This window comes from Vanellus vanellus (genome assembly GCF_965231255.1).
Source record: "Vanellus vanellus genome assembly, chromosome: 2".
Lineage (NCBI taxonomy): Eukaryota > Metazoa > Chordata > Aves > Charadriiformes > Charadriidae > Vanellus > Vanellus vanellus.
Window position 1 is genome coordinate 156,028,968 of NC_138906.1, and position 23,043 is coordinate 156,052,010.

At 40.4% G+C, this 23,043-nt stretch overlaps 2 protein-coding genes across 2 annotated transcripts in view; one reads left to right on the forward strand and one right to left on the reverse strand.

The window, feature by feature from the left end:
• COL14A1 (collagen type XIV alpha 1 chain) overlaps window positions 1-3,871 on the forward strand; it is a gene marked incomplete at both ends in the record, with an annotated part of 120,352 nt that extends 116,481 nt beyond the window's left edge. The window contains 3 exons of the mRNA XM_082499253.1: window positions 1,043-1,120; window positions 2,051-2,206; window positions 3,546-3,871. Of these exons, the coding sequence (XP_082355379.1) occupies window positions 1,043-1,120; window positions 2,051-2,206; window positions 3,546-3,871 (560 nt within the window). The remainder of the gene's footprint in view (window positions 1-1,042; window positions 1,121-2,050; window positions 2,207-3,545) is intronic.
• Window positions 3,872-8,451: 4,580 nt separating this feature from the next.
• The window catches only part of MRPL13 (mitochondrial ribosomal protein L13), a gene marked incomplete at its 3' end in the record, with an annotated part of 39,390 nt that continues 24,798 nt past the window's right edge, over window positions 8,452-23,043 (reverse strand). The window contains exon 7 of the mRNA XM_082479375.1: window positions 8,452-8,787. Coding sequence (XP_082335501.1) covers window positions 8,763-8,787 — 25 coding nt within the window. The remainder of the gene's footprint in view (window positions 8,788-23,043) is intronic.

The window sequence follows — 23,043 nt, forward strand, 5'->3', positions numbered from 1 at the left end:
CAGCGTGTTTTCTTTCTGCTTTGTTCTTATGAAGGTGCTCTCTACTGGCTTTGACTCTGAAAGTGTGGAAGCTGTGGAGCAGTGAGAGCAAACTGCCAGTGCTGGGAGGTCTGGAAAAGGGGGGAAAGTCCCACAAACCAGCCTGGATTTGGTGTCTTTGAACCATCCAAATCAAACACAGACTTTATGAGAGTTTCCAAGTCACTGGTGGAAACTCAGGGTCTGGAATTTGTAGTTTTGACACCTACTTTAGTTCGACACTATTCATTGTGATCGCTGCATATAGAAAGTGTTTTCATAGGATGCCATAGTGGTAGTGCAGAAGGAGATGAAAAGCTGGAATGCCATCTCTGGATTACTAGATCTGTGATCTCCATGGATCAGACCCAATGATAGAAATTCAGGGCCATAAGCAAATGCAGTGGCTGTGCATGTGAGAACATCAGAGTTCCGCGACTGGGAGACTCTTACACTGGGCTTTGTTTGTGGGGACAGATTTTGACTGTGCTGGAAATTCTTTCTTGCATTTTAGCAAGACTCTGCAATAACCCACGGGACCTCTCTCCATTTATGCGTAGAACCATCTTATGCTGAACCACTGTTTGGTGGGTGAATGTTTGAAGGAAAATTGGCTGTAGCATTAAAAACTTGACTTTTCTGGGCCACACAGTAATTTATAGACAGCTTTGTGAGGCTCTGAGGATTCTTCTGACTTACAATAGTTGTGCCTTGGTGTAGTCCAGAGGCGGCTTTCCAGCAGGAAGTGCAGCCTGGAAACTGGCCGATGCCTCCGCATACCACCTCGATGAAACCACCATGGCAGCAGGAATGTTTAAGACCCCAGGAATGCCCTGTTTCCCTTAAGAGGCTGTCAGGGAAGGGAGGGAAAAAGAACTAAATAATTCTTTATTTTTACCTCCTTCCTTCTCTGCCATCTGTTTTTAGATGAAAAATAACATATGGAACTGTAACCCTGGTTAAATAATAAACACTGCACACAGTTTTGTTCAAAATGTGACTCTGATGAGTACTATTTCCTTAGGTTTACCAGGCGAGAAAGGAGAAAAAGGCAATCCGGGAGTTGGAACACAAGGACCCCGAGGCCCACCAGGATCTACAGGTAACGTTACGTTTAGGGCACCTGGATGAGACTGCTCTGACCCACGTGCAAAGCAGCAGAGACCGGCATGGCTCTGTCCTCCACTTCTAAGGCTTAAGCAGCAGCAGAGTCGGTCATTCAGGCATCTTAACTGTCATAATTTTCTTACTATGTAATATGACATTGTGATGTGCCATGTGATGGTGTCATTAGTCACACAAGTATTTTCCTTTCCCTGTGATAAACTGCTTCTCCACAACCTTCTTTTTTCATGTTTTAAGATTCTTTTTTTTTTTTCAGAGATGGAGTCTGGAAGGGAAAAAATTAATCTGGATTAATTGCATTTGTTTTCCCATTGACTCAAGGTCATAACTAACTGTAACTTGACAGAGAAATGTATATTAAGCACATTAATCACAGGGATTTATATTTAGCTCCTGGAAAGGCAGAGAGGACGATACCCAGGTCCTGTTGAAACAAGCATAAAATTGCATTGACTTCACGAGGATATTCTGGCCCTTCGAGCAGCGGTATCAAGGCACAGCGTTACCCAGAAGGTGTACTGAAAGGGAGTGGGTGAATGAGGAGCTGCGCAGGCAGCCAGGGCTGTCCTCCCCCCACGAAACTGCCTTTCCCAACATCTGAGGCTTGGTGAAACATTTCCCTGTATAAATTTCCGGCTAAAAGCTGTCTCTGGCAAGGAAACCCGCTCCCGCCGAGCCTCCTTTCTGGCTGCTGCTTCATCTTCCTTGCCAGAGGAAGGCTGCAGCCTTTCCCTCAGCTTGCCCGGGGAAGCCAGGATGCCCAGCTCCTCTGCTCAAACTATCTCCTGAAGGTGTTTGTAGCACGCTCAGGGCCATGGTTTCCAAGCATCAGGCCTGCCAAGGTGGCCTCAACTCACTGCTTTATGAAAGACGCTGCTCAGGTGTTTCATCTCCCCCTTCTCTGCAGGACCTCCAGGAGAAAGTCGAACTGGCAGCCCGGGACCACCAGGTTCTCCAGGCCCACGAGGTCCCGCCGGCCACACGGGGCCCCCGGGCTCACAGGGTCCTTCTGGCCCGCCGGGGTACTGCGATCCATCCTCCTGCGCTGGCTACGGCATGGGAGGTGAGTAGCCAGGATTTGCGGAGACGGGGGTGGCATTTTCTAACAGCCAAAGTGAGATGGAGGCTACAGGTGAACCTTGTGCTCAAGTGTGGTAGCGCCCTAAAAACATGCGTGTGCAGTGCTGTATTTTGTGGGACTGCGGCACGGAGAGAAGGTGACCCCAGCGTAGTGACCAAAGGAAGTCCACCATCTGATCCCAGCCTCTCAAACGGATCCCGCGTAGTGGGTTTTTTGTCCTGTGCGTGTTTGTGTAGTTGTAGGAGCCTGCTCCGTCTCAGCTGAACGGTCTGTGTGTTGTGTCCCCACCTCCTAATGTTCGTGACAGCAGAGTTTCTAGATTTGTGGTTTTTCAAACGTGTTGTTCAACTTCCCTTCCCGTGTGCCTCCGAATGGCATGAGAGCATGACCCTTACTAAACCCCTGGTAGCGTAACCTGACACGGGGATGCACGTGTCCGTCATTAACCAGTGAAGCAATCTGGAGAAAAAGATTCCTTCTACGTCTTCTCTGTGTCTTCCTTTACCGTCTCGTTATAGCACGGAGAGGCCATGGCAGGAAGTTAACACAATTACCAAAAATGATGGTGCCCAACCTAAAATCGAAACTTATTAGTAAAGCACTAGTTACTACAAAGGTTGTGCCTAAAGCGTATTTGTTTGATGTTTACGGTTTAATCTGCCCCTGATTTGTACGTTTTACTTACCTGAATGTTTTTGTTGTCGTCTCTTCCTGTCCTTTTCTCCTCACTTCCCCTCCCCGTTGTTCATTTCCTGTTTTAAGGCCCAATCCCTTACAATGGCTACCAATCCAGAAGGTGAAAGGCTCATTCTGGTTCAGGTCTCCTTTGGCTGAAGGTCAGAGATGGATGCTGAACTGCTCAGTGCTTTCCATCAACAATATTGACTACCACTAATGAACTTACTAGCTGCTGTACATGCACTTCGCTTCCTTGCACTGCTAAAAAGTATCGCCTGACCCATTTTGCCTGTTAATCATGTATTCTAGGCCGTAATTGGAATAAGCGAAAGCAGGCAGATTGCGCAGTGGATAATAAGCCCAGTATTACAACTGGACATTTGACAAATTCTGGTGGTGGTTTCCAACTAACTTGGCTGTCTGTTGGTGGGTTTCCAATTGCTGCAGCTTATTAATTTTGTTAAATGTTTTCACCTTTATGTGAATAAAAGATGTGTATTTAAAGATTATATATATATATACTCACACACTAGATATAAATATATCTATATATAAAATGTCAATTTCCTAATGAGTGCTTTAATTTTCTGCTCCCCTTCTCCTGTGTTAACCGTATGAATACTCTTGGTGGTGGTGGGTTAAGGTGGATACGGTGAGCCAACTGATCAAGACATCCCAGTAGTGCAGTTGCCACATAACTCCTACCAAATCTATGACCCTGAGGACCTTTATGATGGTGAGCAACAGCCGTACGTAGTTCACGGGTCCTACCCCTTACCACCCCCATACTCCCAGTCCTCCTATCCATCACCTCATCTTGCTCAACCAGAGTTCACTCCTGTTCGAGAAGAGCTGGAAGCCGTTGAACTGAGATCCCCAGGAATTAGTCGCTTCGCACGGAAGATAGCCAAAAGGAGCCTCAAGACTCCGGTACGCAAAAGGGCGAATGGAAAAAACCCCTCTCACTGAACTGTTTAAAAAAGGGAAACATTTTATGTGCATCTGTGTTTGGCCTTTTGTCCAGGTGCCTCACCTGTCACGGAAGATGTTTACAGGCTCTTGTATTAAAGGAGAAATTTTTGTACATGACCAGTTGACACAACAACTAATGCTAATTACCCTGCATGCCAGAAACTTAGTATGTTAGTGGGTTGGTGCTAGATGATGATGAAAGGTCACTTGTAGATCTTTCTCTGGAGTGCTGTTCCATACACTATTCAAACTGTAGCTGAGAAATCGCATCAAGCTCGTTGGTGCGTGTAGAACCGTTCAGAAAAGTTCATGTTTTGTTATCCATGTGTTTCCAGTTGATTACGTTCTGTTAGTTTTGGAGGAATTGCTTTCCTAGCAGAGTAACCTGACTGAATTGCCCGGAGAACAATGCATGACCAGGTGTCCTTGAAGCCAGCTCTTACCTTTTTGCAGAGAAGTCGTATGTTAATGGAGTATTTTTTTAACCCGCATTATATAAATACACAAGAATGTTCTGTGGGAGCACACTGATAATTTATTGTGAACCTCTTTCACTTCTGTTTTGTATGCAAATAAAAGTGGCAAGCTTTTATATGTTAATTCTGTATTATTTGGTTGATTTTTAATTTAGAACAATTGGTATAGATCTTTGGGGGACAGACTGTAAGGAGAAGAAAATACCTTTTCCTTTTTCAACATTTCTGGGCAACAGTTTTATTTTAAGGGATATGGGCATTTAGTATAAACAATATTTAGCTTTATTTTTAAAATTGTATATGAACAAGTGGAGAGAGTAACTATGAGATGAGGTGGCGGTGCCATCTGTGGATGTGAGATTTTGGATATTGATGTGCCAAAGTCAAAAGAGCAGTAGGTACAGGTGCAAAAGCAGCTCAGATCAGGTGATGACGAGAGGATGGAAAACCCCAACCCCACTGCTTGAGGAGTGCAAAGCAATTCATGATGTTAAAACAAACCAGGTAAATTATAGTGACTCAATATGCACGTTTGAATAGCACTATGGAGACTAAGCATCAACGCAGGATTTAAAATAGAAGCTCAAAAACGTCCATGGAAGTTGAAAGCACAGATTGATTGGGAACGCTTTTAATCTAGTGCTATAAAGACACGGAGAGAGAAGGACCCGCGAACCCAGGCCTGTGTTCCTGCTCACCCCTGACCGGGTTCGGTCTGTCCGTGCTCAGTAAGGAAAGACCCATCAGCTCTGGCTTCTGGCCACTGCCAGACGCTCACCAGGAAGACAAACTGGTACCTTTACTGTGTAATCTCAAACTATCTGGCCTAGACTTCAGCCTCAGCAGTAGCGCAAACCATTTGTACAGGTGACGGTGACTTAACACCCACAGCTGGGTGTATGCCAGGGCAGTTCCTGGCTGGATGGCTGGATAACCGTCTGTGCTGTGTTTCTGTTTTCCCGTTATTTCCCTCACCCCAACTCCTTCCACCTTCTTGGAGAAAGGTGAGAGAAGTTGATGGAAATGTGGGTTGAATGTCATTTCCTTCCCTGGACATGCATTTAAAGTAGAAGGCAGCAGAAAACTGTCATGTAACTTGCAGACGTTATCTTTAAGCAGCATAACCCCAGTTGACGGAATAACCGAGGGGTCAGGTGAGCACGGCTGTGCACACGTAGCTGACAGTCAAAGAGAGGATTATTAAAATTAAACACCGGTTATGGCTGCATCATGATTACTTTCCCTGCTTGCACTTGGCTGTGAACACCCAGGTTAACTTACCCCGAATGTGAACTCTCTCTCTGCTCCCTCCCATGTCTTGTACTGACACCTCCTTGAGTCTCCCCTCTTATGTGCCAAATTGTAGGTCCTGTGGACGCAGCTCTGAGAAGGTCACTGGTGGAAAATCTGCATTCAAGCAGTTCTGTCTGTGTTGTCTCAGAAAGACATTCAGCCTCGTGTTACAGTTCATAATTAATTTGCACCCTGGACTGGTTGTCAAGCAATGCTATATCCAGCTCTCGAGTTCCTGTGGGACCAGGGATGTAGGGAAGACAGCACAGACATAGCCAAGCTCTTCAAAATAAGGCAATTGGTGTTATTTGCCGTGTATTTGAAATGGATGGGAACAGCCTGACCAAATCCCTGTGTATGCCTGTGCTGGGCGGTTGCCCACGCTGTGCCCCTCCAGCCCGTGGGGTCCCTGGCTGCAGGACATGGACCCGACCGGCTGCACCATGCAACTGACTTCTCTCTCCCACCATATGGGATGTATCTGCAGTGAAGTCAAACAGCAGCAATTACTTGGGGGTAATCAAAAAGGCATACTCATTACAATTTTGTAAATTTATATACTGAAACTCAAACTTTAATTGAACTAGTTAATTTTCCTTAACTTTATATTTCTAAAGGCATTTAGTGGCACCCTGCTAACCAGAATGCTTCATGTGTCATCTGCTCACTTGCTGGGTATGCCTGGGGAATAAAGAGTAACTGGTGGGCACTACCAAGTTATAAAAATATTATTCAGGATTTGTACATTTGCCAAAAAAAAGTAAGACCCAGACGCTATATGGTCAACATTTTCTCCAAAATTCAGTCTCTGAATAATCAGGAGTGTCTCGTATTTTTCCAGACTGCTTAAGAAGTTTAAGTTGCTGACTGTGAAGTATTTAGCACATGATGAACAGTTGATGCCACCCAGATCTCACCCATAAAGTATAGGTACTGTGGCCTTACACAAAGAATAGGATTTACTTTAACCTACTGCTTTTAAAAACGCTTTTACTAGGTAACTACCAAGGTTTCTGACTTGGAAATGGAGGCTGCGTGTTCATGGAATAGGAATGTTTCCTGGGATAAGACATGTGCAGTACCAAATCATTATTTCATATAATGAAATATGACTATGAACAACACAATGCTTTTCTCCCTATACGATGCTTGTATAAAAAGGATACAGAAAACCTAAATTTTCCTCAGTAAACATTGTAAAATTTGGCAGATAACACATCAGCACCTTCTACTGTACGGAAAACAGATGCTTCATTTACACAGCAGCTTTGGCCTGAGGGTTATCTGTGCAGAAAAACAATAATGAACTTCAGGAAAGTAACTTGCAGAAGCAAAATAACTTTTAAGACTTATTTTGCAGCATTCAACATTTAAGTTCTGTTTCCTCAATTGGTTTTCATAATAAAAATGTTGCTGCTTCATTCTTTAATACATGCTTTTAAGTAAGGGAAATGTGTTCCTGTGACTTGAATCAAAATCCAATTTGGGCTTAAAAGGGGAAAAAAAGCAAGAGAATCCCCATATGATCTGCCTTTACTGTCTGTTATTTCAGGGAGCTCTTTAATGAAATTTCTCCTGTGCTGAGCTCTTAGCAGACCTATGCCGTGAGAGGAAGCGCCATCTAAGAATTACACGGAAGAGCCCCCCTGGGGGGGTGTTTTCGCTGGAAAACAGCATCACAGAGCACCAAAGGGCGCCCTCTTCAAAGGCCATGCCTGGACAGAGAGCTGTTCCCCTTCTATGCTGTCTAAGGCACACAGAACATTATGGATATCAACTCTCCTGCTGACAATCACCTAACATCACTGCATCAAGAATGAAATAGTGTTGGGAATAGATTTAATACCATTCAGCAGCTAGAAAGTAGAGTAGAGTCTGCCTTGATGTTGTCATTTAGCACACTGAGATGTAAGTGCAAAGCAGACTAACAAGAGTCTGAAAAACAGTTAAGATATTATTTAAAAAAAAAAAGTAGTTTTCATTCTGTTCATTACTTGCCTGCATTCCTTATGCAGTTCCTGGAGGTATACCTTTCCCACCAACATGGTTTGCTGTCTGGATGCAATCTAGCAGACAGTATCACCTCTGCAACGTATGCTGTCCTTGCTGCTCTGCAGTATTCCAGCAGTATGTTCTGTTGGAACCAAAATGTCATTCTTCCAGACACTGTAAAACACTGCAATCTTCCTCCCTGTAGCAAAGAGGCCCTCTATAAGCATAAACCCATTTCCCCTTGGCTTCATTTTTGGTGTTGCAAGCACACCATATGGCATTCCGTACCAAAAGACAGCCAAAGCTTCAGGATGAAAAATTACAGTCAGTGACCAAATACTTCTTTAGTGCTAATGAGCAGCCTAAGTGATAGGCAAAGCACAGTGTGCAGAAAACCTCTTTCTAGAAGGTTGCTGAAAACTGCAAGATAAACTCCCACAGGACATAAAAAAAGACCATCACAAACCTCACCACCTCCTCATTCCTCCAAAGTGCACCTGTTAAGAAAAGTATCATTATCTCCAACAGGACTAGAGTACACACACACACATACTTGGTATCTGCACCACTTTCTCTGAAGAGCTGTGTTTTTCTAATGCAATTTGGCTCTGGAATAAGTCTGATTTTGCTCATTGCTACCACAGTAACTTCAGCGGGTGTATTCACCTAAATAGATAAGGAAACTGCAGGCCTGCATAGAGGTGCATTCAGCAAAATCTCAGTTGTTTCACACATTATATGCACTCCGCATCCTAGAAAACTTTCAGAAGAACCGCCCAATCTATTACAGAAGTAGTAAACAGCTCGAGCCACTGGTTGGTTATGTAAATATTCATTAAAAATATATCAATTCTTTAATAATAGTGTTAAAACAAATGTAATTGGCAAACACCAGATTGTACAACACAGAATACAGGTGGTATTAACAATATAATAGCTATTCTTAGCTGTTTCAAATACAGTAGTTTTTATAATCTTTCCAAACGAAGTTTGCTAACACTTGTCAAACACGTTCTGTGCAGGAGGCTTGACTGAGATGCACAGATGCTTCCATGTTAGAAGAATTTTTTTCAAGGAGGAGAGGCATTCGTGACAGCAGGCTGGCAGATTTTCTTCTTTTACTGTTATTACTTCTTTCGAAAATCTTTAGGTCTGGGGGGGGAAAAAAAAGCACTTTGTTAAGAAAATATATGGAAACTGCAGTGTCTTTGCCTTAAGGATGCAATAACAGCCATAACTATTTTTATTTCCTTATTCTGGTGCTTGAGTTTTTGTGCTGATAAACATTTTCTGGATGACATTAAAAAGACAGAACTAATCAAAGAGGTTTGCTAAGACCTCTAAGAGCTTACAGATGTCAGGACTAGTTGGACGAGGTGTTTCTTAGGAGCCACTCCTGCTTTCCTAAGCAAAACAAGAGTGTCTTTAACCGAATGCAGTCTCGCAATGACTTTAGACGCTAGCATTAATTTGTCCCTACTTTAAAATATAAATAATCCGTGCATAAAATCCGTGCAAGTTTTAACAGCACAGTCCACCGCAACACTACTAGAATAACTAAAACCAATGCCTTAAAGAAAAACCTGCTTTGACTCTTAAAGGTTCTGCAATCCCTTCTGCTTGGATGACAAATGTGGAAAACATTCAGATAACAGACTGCAGTTTGTGATCCTCTGCAATTTCCTATTCAGGCGTACGTCACTCAGACTGCCACACACATCCACCGCCCATAGAAACCACATCGTCCCTGAACCTACAAGGCACAGCATCAGACGAGATCGTGGTTTTGAGAAGAATGCCAAGTTTGAGAGCTTGATGCAAGTCTAAATCCCTCACAGGTCCTGGAGAGAAGTTAGTTTCTCACTAGAATTGAACAAGACACATAGTAACAAAGGTTTTGTAAACCTGCAATAGGATACTAAGTCAGTGCCTTTGCTGTGAAGTTGAATGAAAACAAAGTCTGGAATACAGGAAAAGCTGCAATCCACAATGGTAAACCACATTAAATTCATAATGGTGGTACATTTTATCATTAATTTTGTTCATCAATGCAAATTAAAAGCAGATAGCAATGGAAGCAGGGGGCTTACTTTGGGGACAGAGAGTTTAGCTGACTGCAGAGATGCCATACAGAAATCTAATACTTCATTAGTCATTAAAACCACGTGTTGCAAATCTAGCATTTTTCAGCCAATAGCACTGCAAAGTGAAGTCATTCATGCAATTCTTGTACAAGTCTGTAGGATCTTCTGTGAAAGCGACTCTGGAATTCAGTCAGTGCTATTTCAAGTGTATCATACAAAATTTGATGATTATATGAATTTTAAAGAACAAATGTAAAGATGAGCTATTGTTCATGCTGTAAGGAATCACAAAGCTTCCTTGTTTTCCATTTAAATGGCAGATTCTGTATTAACATTTGGACTTGTATCTTTTGTGCACGAAAGAACTGCTGTCAGCACCACATCCATTGTTTCCATACTTGCTTAATGCTGGACTTGAACATACTCAACATTTGAGGGCTCGTATGCACTAGACAGTCCAGTCACGTCTCCTAGAGTCCAGGATTTCAGTCCTCAGAAATATTCCACATTTTGGTACTCCGATCTCACCCCTGCATACCAGAATATATATTTCATCATATCACTGTTTGTGGTGTATGAAGAGATTTTGCAGGATTTTGAAAAATTCAGAGCAGCGACATAGCTGAAGTTTTATCACTGCATCCATCTGAGACAGGTGGACCAGTGCTGAAGGGTTTGAGAGATGCAACATAGTAAAGGCATCATTGTCTTGCAGCTCATAATTATTCTTTTTTTATAGGCCAATTCACCCACTTGCACATTGCTCAAAGGATTTTGCATTTTTCTTTGAATGCCACATTTAAAACTTAATCTAGGGTTACATGGAGTACTGCAGAGCTAGGGATCTCACAGTACTTTGTTCTTGGGTGAAAATTCAATTTTTAATTTTTTTTTTTTCTTCCTAGCCATCTGTATTTCAAACTTAATGCTTGTTGTCTTAAATGCGTAAAACGCTGGACTCTTAGTTTGCAGTCTTAGGAAGTTAATGAAGCTTAAAGGCAGAATTTTCTACATTAAAACACTTGTGTGAGCAAATATAAAAGTTTTTAAAGCCTTTTCTATTGCCACAGTAGGCTTTTATGCTCACTAGTACTTGGCTTTTGGAGGCCACAATCTCTGCTTTTAAAGAGCCCTTGGCACTAGGAAAGCTAAGGCTTGAAAAACATTACTTTGGCAAAAGTGTTATAAATATTTTGTCAGACTGAGAATAGGAAGCCACAAAAACCCTGTCCACTCAGAGAGAATTATTAACTACTTGGGAGCACCAATGGATGACTGTTCATTGATAAATGACATAAATCCATGCAGGAGTGGCGTTTTTGATGGCAGTGCTTTCACTCTTCCTCAGCAAAGCACTGAGATTATGCATTTGGAACAAAGGAAATTATGTCTCCTAGAAGACAAGAGTTTAGAAATTCACCCAAAGGCAAGACTTCACACAGCTGATTTAATTTATTTTTTTTTTTTAAGGTAACATTCTTGGGAAAAAGATTTTGCTGTACATTGACAGCAAGCTCCAAGACAAGGGGAAATAGGAGGCAAAACATGGGAACTAGCATCTCTAAAATCTATGCCGAAAGGCAAAATATATGGGTTCACTGAAAATATGCAACATTAGTCTGTGCAGCAGATGTCTGCCACCAAAACACGTAAAAAAAAAATATTTGTCCCACTAACATTTTATACTGCACATAAAAAGCTTTCAGACACAGTCCAGTGAATTCTAGGCAAAACAGTCAGCAAATTAAATTAAAATCCAATTATGCCATGCCTCTCAGTGCTTCTCTCTCTTAATAAATACTTTACCGTAGAGTAAAAGAAACTGGAGAGCTGGCCCTGAGCTCTGATTACAGATTTTAAATCTCTTTAAATTCTTCCAACTTTTTTGTGTACTCACAGCTATCAGAAGAGCTGATGTAATATTCTCGACAATTGATGTAATATTCTGACAATCCACAATCACTGAACATTACAAAATAGGTAAAGCTGCACATAAGTACAAGTTTTCGCTATGGAAAACAAAAGGTTCTTAGTGGTTCCCACTGTAACTGGTAGCGCTTTCTTCTTCCCCAAACCCTGCAGAACTAAGGCATTCCCCATAAACATTGCCTTTTGATAGGGATGCCAGCCCTACACTCTTGAACTCTGAAGAAATCGAATGGACCAAAAGAGTTTTCCCATTTACAGGGAAACTGTAACTTTTTTTCTGTGAACCCCACTTCAAGAAATAAGACTGAGGTCAAACTAAACACTCATACACGGGCTAAGATTTTCTCTAGAAGCACAGTAGGTCTGGTTCAGTCTATTTTATAATCTGATTTCTCTCACATATATACCTGAGAGTAACTCTTTGTAAACCAATACTCTACGAAGCTTTTCTACTCAGATATGTCAAATTTCTGAATAGCCTTGAATTTGCCTTCATTTTGAAAAAAATTGCTATTCTTATCTTTAAATCAGTGACGGCTGTTAATGGTAATAATTTCAGCAAGTATTAATCCAGCCTACAATGCAGAGAAACAGTACAATATCAGGAATGAATGTGCGTGCATAAAAAAAGAACATTTCTGAAACTAAGTCACATTATTTAACAAAATAAGCCAAATGTCTCCTTAAAACATCAAAATCACAGCTACGTGCACCTACAGTTTGTGGTTTTTTAGCCTCCACCGTAACTCCTGCACTAGAGAAGCTCCATCACTGACAGCAGTAATACCACTGTTGCATATGCTGTATCATAAATAATATCGTTAAAAATACTGCAGTCCTGTGACATTGCCAGTTTACAATTCTGTAGAAAGCAGCATAAAACTTGGCATAGTATTTAGTCAGGAAACAAGTTATCCAGAGAGTAAGAGAAAACAGAACTGAAAGCAGATTAACAAGACTGAAATGTTAGTATTAATTTCAAAATGGAAAGTGGGATAATAAAGACAATCTTCATGCAAAATACTTTAATATATTACACCATTCTCTCAAAAAGATGTCAAGATTAGAAAAAAGTTCTCAACTTGCGGATCTGCCTCTTCATAACTTATTCAAGATATCTACAGAGTCTGAATAAAATGTTAAGAGGAAAATGGTGGGAAGCCAGTTCTGCCTGGCTCACTACGACAAACTATTGTCAGCATCCCAGTTAGCAAACACAGCAATCTCCAAGCAAGGGAACTGTGAACTACCTGTGGCCTGTGAAGCCTCTGTACACAGCCAGCGGAATTACATGCCCAGCAGAGCAGAGAGGGGAACAGGAAAACTGGTTTATAAAATTAAAAGAAGTTTGTTTCATATTCTAAAGATAAAGGACCTGAACATTCTTATTATAAGGCTTTGTGAATCTGGATATTCTTTTCATACCTATCATTTGAATGTAATGAAAATAACAGGATAACTGTACACTGTGTATAAAGGATAAAACATCCATTTGTGAACAAACTGTTAAAGGTTGCATCTACAACACTCAACAGAATATGCAAAATGTTGGTGGAATTAAGGATCAAATGGAACAGTCACTTAAACTCTCAGAAACAATTGCTATAATTAAGGGATTCTGAAGACACCCTATACATCTAGGTTATTTTTAGTGATTAAAAAAAATCAGAGCAATTTGTGAAATCTTGCTGAAACATAAACCTGACTTATTCTTCCTCAAAATTAGAGGCATTCAGCTCTATTAACAAACCCAAAAGATTAGTTGGAGGGGTTAATTCAGATGTGCAAATGCTTCAGGACAGCATTGCAATGAAGACAACATTCATAGGAGAGGAGGATCTCTCCTATGAAGACAGGCTGAGAGAGTTGGGGTTGTTCACCCTGGGGAAGAGAAGGCTCCAGGAAGACCTTATTGCAGCCTTCCAGTACCTAAAGGGGGCCTACAGGAAAGATGGGGAGGGACCAGGGAGTGTAGTCACAGGATGAGGGGTAACGGTTTCAAACTGAAAAAGGGTACATTTAGATCGGATACTAGGAAGAAATTCTTCCCTGTGAGGGTGGTGAGACACTGGAACAGGTTCCCCAGAGAAGTTGTGGATGCCCCATCCCTGGAAGTGTTCAAGGCCAGGCTGGATGGGACTCTGAGCAACCTGGTCTAGTGGGAGGTGTCCCTGGCCATGGCAGGGGCATTGGAACGAGATAGTTTTTAAGGTCCCTTCCAACTCTAACCATTCTATGATTCACCTACAAATGTTTTGGGGGTCCTGGTGGACACCAAGTTGAACATAAGCCAGCAATGTGCCCTTGCTGCAAAGGCAGCAAATGGTACCCTGGGCTGTATTAGGCCAAGTATTGCCAGCAGTTTGAGGGAGGTGATCCTTCCCCTCTACGCAGCATTGGTGAGGCCACACCTGGAGTACTTTGTCCAGTTCTGGGCTCCCCGGTACAAGACAGACATGGACATACTGGAGAGTCCAACAAAGGGCCACAAAGACGATTATCGGCCTGGTGTACCTCATATATGAGGAAAGACTGAGAGCTGTGACTGTTCAGCCTGGAGAAGAGAAGGCTCAGGGGGTTCTTATCAAAGTATATAAATACCTAAAGGGAAGGTGCAAAGAGGATGGAGCCAGGCTCTTTCCAGTGGTGCCCATTGATCAGGAACCACTTTTTTACTAGGAGGGTAACAAAGCACTGGAGCAGGTTGCCCAGAAAGTCTGTGGAGTCTCCATCCTTGGAGACACTCAAAAGCTGTCTCGACACAGTCCTGGGCAATCAGCTCTAGGTGCCCATGGTTGAGCTGAGGGGTGGAACCAGATAACCTCTAGAGGTCCCTTCCAATGAACTGGTCTGCTCTAACACAATGACACAGTTAGAACTGCTTTTAAGACAAAACTGTAACTGTGAATTCTGCATAGATACTGAAGACAATTCACAATGGCAAGCTTTAGCTTAAGGAGGTAAGTACCTTCAAGTCATCTCTAAAGTCAGTGATGAAAGGCAGGGCTTCCCCAGAGTACTTTAAGTAAAGATCCATTTTATTTATTCGAAATAGAGCTTAAACTACTTGTGCTAAAGTAATTCTGAAGTTTGGTGATCATACATACTAGAAGAAGAATAACTTAAGCAGCTTCCCTAACAACCCCCACCAACTCTAATGTACACCACTTCGTGCAGCTGCATAAAGCAAGGTTATCTTTAATTTAGGTCAGTTCCCTGAGTCTCTTTATTCCATTGCTACACAAGCAGAATGCAAAGACAGGAAAAGTGATGGATGATAGTTAAACCAGCCTTTTTGCCAGAAGAAATGCTCATGAAGCTATGACCTCAGCCTCTGAATATCTCAGATGGCAAACAGAAACGAACAGTACAAAAAGACCAACTTGCATAGTTGCAACTATGATGGGGACCCCCCACCCCATAATATTCAATACTCTTTTTCAGTATGATGTGAAATGTGCTGTTCCTAGGGTATTTCTCCCGTGAAAGTGGAAAGAAAAGAGACCCTTTCCAAAAGTTAAATGTATTCAATTTTCAACTCCTGGAGTGAGTATTTATTTCCATCAAGTCTGAACAGACTTGCTGCACAGTTCCATCTTTATTAAATTCTTGTCAGCACATTCCAGCAAAGATGTTTCCCTTTGCCTAGCAATGTTTTGAGGAGGTAAAACAGCCTCAAAAAAAAAAGGGGGGGGGAGGGGGATGTGTTACTCTGTGAAAGCAAAAATCTAAGTCATCACCAGACTGTGTTATACTGCAACTATCTTGATTTCTAAAATATAGGCCAACTTCACCGCCTTATTTCTAGGCAAGTGAGAGAATACCTTGTAATACAGTCCTTACAGCAGGCAGATAAAAAATAGCATTAGTTACCTCTAAGAAATAATGAGGTTAAGGCTCTAGAGTAATACACGACACTGTCTATTTTATATGTAAAAAAGTTATTTCATAATCCTTCACAGAATTTTGATTTTCAGACAATCCTTTAAAAATATTTTCTCTTAATTTTTAGTAACTCAGAATACTTCTTCAAAACTACATATTTTAGCCCAAATTATTCTGTTTCTTAGAACTTCTAAATGCACTGGGATTAGCTATAACAATATAATTTATAATAGATGTTGCTCTGCTTTCTTCTTCCAAAAAGTCACACATTTGCCTAGTTTTTTCAACCACATGCTGCTGATAAAATAGCATTTGATGACCTTATCTTCTTTCAAGCTCAAAAAAACTGGATAGTTATCTCTCCATAAACAATCTCTACTCAGAATAGTTTTGTTGTTAAGTTGCATTGTCCAAGACATTTCAAAAGAAGTTACACAAAGTCAAATTTCACAGAGTTTCTACAGTCATTTGTGTATTGAATTTGTAATCATGAAGACAAGCATGTCTTTGTGATTGCTAACTAATGGTCTCAAAGCTGCTTCTGCTAAGGAATAAGATTGCCAATGCTGCAGAAGAAGTGACCTGTCAATACCTGCTCTTGACTCAGCAATGCACACCTGGTTTGGAAATTTTGAAGGCCTCAAATTGCAATTTTCTCTCACCTGCAGGCAATTATCTCACCATTGGAGAACGTGACCCAGAGAGCCAGAGCTCCCTATACTTTCTGCAATCTCACCAGCAATAACAATGAGCATTCAGAAGAGATTTAACCTTGCATCAGTGCTGTAAAAGGTCAGTGCCTTAAGGTTAACTAATGCTGCACACTAATAAACTGACAAAAAGATGAAAGCAGTGGTACAAGAGCAAAAGTTGAAAAGGACTGGCTTAGAATTCTGTTAAGATTTCACTGCTTCCATGAACGAGAAAAAAACACTCCAGATGCATTAAAAAAACCATAAAAATTAATAACCATCCTGTACAAAAGGCACATCCATCTTTTCCATTCTCAGTCTGTGCAACGCTCCCTACTACTTGAAAAATTTCAGGTATGGTTGGATTACCATTTGCATGGGTTATCCATCCAAAAAAAAAAAAAGTATCAGTCTTAACTCACAGTTATCAAAATGTTTAAACAGCAACTCATTCCAGAGGATTTTAGGTCTGTGGCTGCTACGACAGTCTTTTTTCCACTGGCTTTTTTTTTTTTTTTCTTCTTCCCTTTTTTCCCCTCCTCTGTTTCCTGCAGAACGGTGGATTGTTCCCCAAACAGCTGAATGGGTCTTCAAGATGACTGTGTAGTTTTACAGCAGCTCTGTGTGATATTCCTACACAGATTTCAAGAATTTTAAGTAACAACAAGGATAAAATCTCTCCAAACTTGGCTGAAAAACTAGAACACACAAAGAAATGTGGTTTAATTAGTGTTAAAGTACTTCTGAATTACCCCCAAATTTGTTAAGTAGTTAATCAATGATATCCACTGGCTCATAAATGTGTCTTTTAGGAGAGTTTATAAACAGCACAGTTTCTAACAGAAGACAACAGACAGGGGAAGACCAAACAGTGAAGACATCTTGTGGATTGATTATGCCACATAGTATCTAGCCCTCAGCCAGTCTATGATCCAATTACTCTGAGATAGCAGGCACACTAGATCTGTATTACTGTAATGCTCTTCTTCCTATTTATGGAAATCATAATAACAGGAATGTGGGATTATTGCTAACTGATGACAGTCAGCTGCTTCCACAGAGTAATTCTATGGCTCATCTTTCATGTCCGCTTATTAATGACAATAGGTGTGCTTTTGTTGTAAGAAAAAGCTAAAGGTTCCAAATAATTTGGTTTTGTATAAAACTGTTGCACAATACACATAGCATAAAATTTGTGGTCCATCTGGCATACTTTTTAAGGTTAATTTATGAATACAAGTACAGAATTTTGAGCATCTTATGATTCATTTTTATAGACAAACTTAAAAGACAGACTTCGACACAGAGCCAAAAGTTTACTGTAAACTCCGAAACAAGAGGAATATATATATTTTTCAGGTACACTTTGCAAGTTGTGCCAAAGTCAATAGCTATTAGGTAAGTGCACTATAGCTAAAGGGGATTTCTGAACACATTTCATCTGTTTGACTAATCACATCAGTAAATCAAAAACCAAGGATTAGACATGGCTATCATTCTCTGTAAAACCAAATTATATGGTTACACTCAAATATCAACAGAGTTTGGAGCTGGGGGGAAGATGAATCATATTTCTACTCAAGATGTACCTACTATCCCAGGGTAGCTCTATGCCTCTGGTAAAATAATCACCAAAACCGCTAATGATATTTAAACTATCATTAAATTTCCAATAACCACCTTGGCCTATTCTAAACCATGAACTCTTTGCTCTACTTGGGGGCAAAAGAACCTTTTCCATATTGACATAGTTCTCATGCAGACTATCACCTTGGCTAAAAAGTATTTCTGCAAGTATAACGTATATCACTTGGAGAATAAACCACAGTAAAAGAAGCTGCATTTAGTAACACAACAGAGTCAGAAAAGATGGCTTTACTGATAGTATTATGCCAGTACACCTATAGTGACTAACCCTTTCCTGCACACACAAAGGTTAAGATAAATCTTTGGTGGTCCTCGACTGCAGCTTGGGGTTTTTTTCTACATAAAACTAGCACTTGTTTTAACTTGATTTATGGACACACTTTAAAAATTATCTAAACTAATGCTAATATGCATTTACTCTTAGTGAATCTAAGAACGGCTTATTACAACTTAAAATAAACTGGTTACAACCACAGTTTCCCTAAAAACAAATTAAGCAAAACTGAACTAAGCCGTTTAAAAATTACTGTTAATCCCAGATTTTGACCTGGATTATATGAATTCTGTCTGTAAAACAATTTAAGCTAAATCAAGGCGATGTACAAGTAAACTTCATCTCGGCAAGATAATGCTTTTTGCAAATGGAAGGGGTTTCTTTAAGTGATGTATTCTGCTAAAAACTGTAGGACTGTAGAAAAAACAGCACTGTACACTTGGCTTTGTCCAAAGAATTACGTTATTCTTCAAATAAACAGAGAAGTGGGTAAAGGAATGGTGAAATTCTTTCCAGACTTACTGTCAGCACCAAAAGTGAAAAAAGCAAATCTAGACATTTATAAAAGAGCAATTAAAAAAAAAATAGAATTCTAATTTCATCTGGGCAAGTAGTTCAACAGTATCATATACAACCATTCTCATATTGCTTATCAAATTCCCGTTAATTTAGTTTCTTTTCTCACATATGAGATCAACACATTTTAGGGGAAAGGGAAAGTACCTTTGGAACTTACTTTTTGACAGCCTCTTCAGATGGCTGAAGTAAAACTGCCCAGTTACCCATTTATTAAATCTCTTACCTTCAACTCCAGTTTCAGCTACAACGTAAGCCGCCCCCAGGTAAAGGGTACTAGAACCAGTAGTACTGGTGTGTTTTATGCATGCTAGAGAAAAGCCAGTAATTCATTTTAATAGGGCCCACAATCTAAACTTGAATTTGTCAGATTTTTAAAGATGATTAAGCTACTGACCCTTCTCGATTAGTATCTAGTTGCTGCCTGTGGTCAAAACTTAATGTACAGGAGAGCAATTTTCTTCTCAAGTATCTAACTCCGTGACTTTTTGTCCACGGGAATTTAGATCCAGCTATGGTAGCCTTTAATGTGAGACTCAGTTACCTTCAAGACTTCTCTAAAGTTAAATTCTACAAAAAAATCATGAGATATTTTTATGCCCTTGCTATAAAAAAAAACCAACACATTACCAATGACAGTTCCCAAATTTTAATGGGGGTTAATGATCTCCAGTTAGTTACTGGAATTCCTACTGAGAACCAAAAAAGCGCAGAAAATGAACTTCCAGAGGGATTCCTCGAAAAGTACGTTGGAACAGGATTGGGCTGTATTGGCAGGATAGCTTTTTCCTGGTTTATACAGTTTCTGTTTTTAGGAAAAAGTAAGACTGGTTCGCGTCTTTCACACAAGTTTGTGTTGGCCCCCTCTTCTCTGAACACCGATACATGCCAGCTCTGCTTTGTGAGAGAAGATGAGCATTTAAGTTGGAGAGGCAGTACTTACTCCTAGCACAGAAACACCCCATAGCCCATGATAAGAACCAAACACTGCGACGGGAGGCACACTACAAACGCAATTCAAAACCCCCAAAACCGCAGACACACTCATCAACTAAGTTGGAACGTAGAAAATAGCTGGAGTATGTTTATTTGAGCGCAGAATTTTTAAAGGCTCATGAATAAACTTGAGATGGTCCCTATAAAAACTGCTCAAGATGTCACCATCTTTGGAGGAAATCTTTATGGTTTTCTTTCTGAGCTTCTCCATGTAGCTGGAGTAACCACCCCCCAATTTTTCATTTACTGTACCTTATATTTCATTGCAGAACAAAAAAGCATTATACAAACTTGATATTAAGTGCAAGTTATAATCTTTGTAATACAGCACAACTCTGGAAATACTCCAAATATAATTTTTGTATCCAATGTAATGTGAAGTGTCTTTTGGTGTTGGTTCTCCCATTTTCTGGGGAAATACCAGACAAAAAAACTTCATAAAACAAAACTGCCAGCATCTTACATTTATAAAATTACTGTTTATAACATCATTTCAGAGGCATATCCAGGATATCTCTGGCTGCTTCTTCAGCTCCGTTACTACTAAATCCCAGAAACAATTTGACTAAAAATAGCACCTACACTAGAAACTGTAGAATTGGACAAGACAGCTACTGTTGCAGTTATCTTGTAAGACAATAAATAGAAAGGGCATCTGTGGCTGAGAGGATCTCTGCATACAAAAGCCTTTCCAATACCTACAAATTTGTTTGCTAGGAACATCAGCAGTAGGCTTCAGGTTGCCTGAGGATGACAAGGTTGACTTTAAGGAACACCAAGCCAGGGAGGAACTGCAAGTCACAACCACTGTATCATTAGCATAGGATGTATAAGGGGATTATCAGAGCCATCTGTGGTTCCTAGGTGTCCGCTATGCTTTATTTCATCACCTACAAATTTTACTTTCCAAGAAAATTCATTCTTTTCAAAGCCACAGAACACTCCTGATGAACTACCAAGAATCTATTTGCCATGCCATGGGGGTGACACGCAGTGTCAATACCAGGACCCTGCCCAGCACATGCTGTTCAGCTGAAACAAAATTACCTCTTCAGACCAGGTTCTGCAACCCCCTGCCTCAAAGCAGGATGTACGGATGGGGGCCAGAAATCAGGCAAGCTACTCAGAAAAATAAACATTAAAAAGGTGTTTGGTTTTCTAGAACCAAATTTCAGAGTTTACAATACATCAAGTTTTAAAAATGTCAGAAGTGTTCAAGGACTTCTATTCCCCCAGAAAGACAAGTGAGAGGCTGTCTGGCCCAAGGAGAGTTGCTGTTAAGGCTGGCAGTGGAACAGGCGCTCAGTATGCACACCGGTCCCAGCCCCAGTGCACTCCTAGAAATCAGAGAGCTCTGCTTTCTGAAGGGAAACTCTCAGGAATGCATCCATCTAACTGGAACAACACAGAGCTGCTGTTCTATATACTTGTTAACATTCTTATTTAAATACTTCTTCAAAATCAATTTCCTGCCTTTAAAACTGTCTAAAAACATACATATACCCAGACAGTTAAACAACTTTAAAATGGTATATAACAGGAAAAATTACAAATGAAACTGATGTATCCTTGCTTTTACGGAACAGAATTGTTTGCTTAGTCATATGTGACTGCTAAATTCTGTGATGATTTCTGTTTAAAACCAATTTAAAAGACATACAATCCGAAACTTCAAACACACTTGAAATAATGGTTTCATTCATGGTAAGAAGCTACAAAAATCACGCTTAGTCAAAGGAACTAGTTTTTGATCTTTCTCCCCTCTGAATGTGTCTGGAAAAGACATAATTTAACTTTCCTCTATCTACAAGTTTTTCCACCATGCTTATTTCAGACCTCTCCATCAAGGATCTAAGAGAGAGGCTCTGCACAATTTGGGAAGTCAATTGCTTCAGGTTAGGGATAACAGGAAAGAATGCTTAAAGAAAATTTTTACTCTGAAGGTGGTGAGACACTGACACAGGTTGCCCAGGGAAGCTGTGGCTGCCCCATCCCTGGAGGTGTTCAAGGCCAGGCTGGATGGGGCTTTGAGCAACCTGGTCTAGTGGGAGGTGTCCCTGCCCATGGCAGGGAGGTTGGAGCTCGATGATCTTTAAGGTCCCTTCCAACCTAAACCATTCTGTGATTCTGTGAAAATCTCTCTCAGTGGAAATAGACTGACATTTAATTCTCTGCTTTCAAAGAGCAGGATCCCGCTTGATGTCCAATCATGAACTCTGCTGTGATGGAAGGAGGGGTGACAGGAAGGCTCTCCACTCTGAAAAACAAACTTATTTCCTGGGTTTCCACACCAGCCCTGTGCTTTCCTTAAAAACGGTTTCTCTGTTTTAGCATTCCACTTGGATATCGTGTATTTGTCTATGGTGTGTCAGTCTGCAATTACCAGCAAAACAGCTTTAAAAAACCCAACATCTATAGCACGACATTTTGATACAAAATATAGGTAAAAACTCCAATGAGATCATTAGCAGCACTAAGCACGTTCTCTTCACATTCCAAATGAAAATTATTTACATGTTACTTCAGATTAAAGTGAAAAGGGCTTTTTTCCTCCTAATACTAGTAACTTCTCAAGTAAATTCAGTACTTAACTCCCTGTTAACTCTCTTATGGCTATTTTATACACAGTGAGGTACGTTTCTTGGGTGTAAAACCTTAAAGATTAATCTTCTTGTCATAACTGTGTTTACCTGTATTTTATAGCCTTATACATCTTTACACAAGCTATGCTTTTCATTTGATCTTTTTCATTAAAGGATATGGCTACTTTTAAAGGGTTAATATCAACTATGTTTTTTTCCCATAGAAAGAAGATGTTCCACAAAGAGCGTCTCCCTCTAACTCCTTTTTTTTTTTTTTAAATTCCCTTTTGAACCTCTATCCTTTGTTAAACAGAGTGGTCACTAGGTTCAGAACTTCACGGAAGATAAATAATAATTAAAAGTCCTATAAGGCAGGAAGACTTATTAAAGCCATCTAAAGAAAAAAAAAAAAAAGAGTTTATAGGTTTTCTGCATCCTTCATTTTCTGGTTTATTGTAGGGACTACTCTTACTGCTTGGAAACTATCTATAGGTTCTGCAGAAGCTCACAGACCAAAGTACACAACAGTAAACATATAGGTCTTTTATATCCTAAATGCAGGATATAGAGGACAAGAAAAGGTTCCTCATTTTAGCACCGTGTGCTCTCACCCAGACTTCTAAGACCCTAGTACACAGTAACAAACAATAGCCCAAAGAAAAGCCAAACAGGACTAACACTGCTAGCAACCTAGGCATTGGGGTTCTTAAACACAGTTTATTAAAATATTAATCTATTTTGCT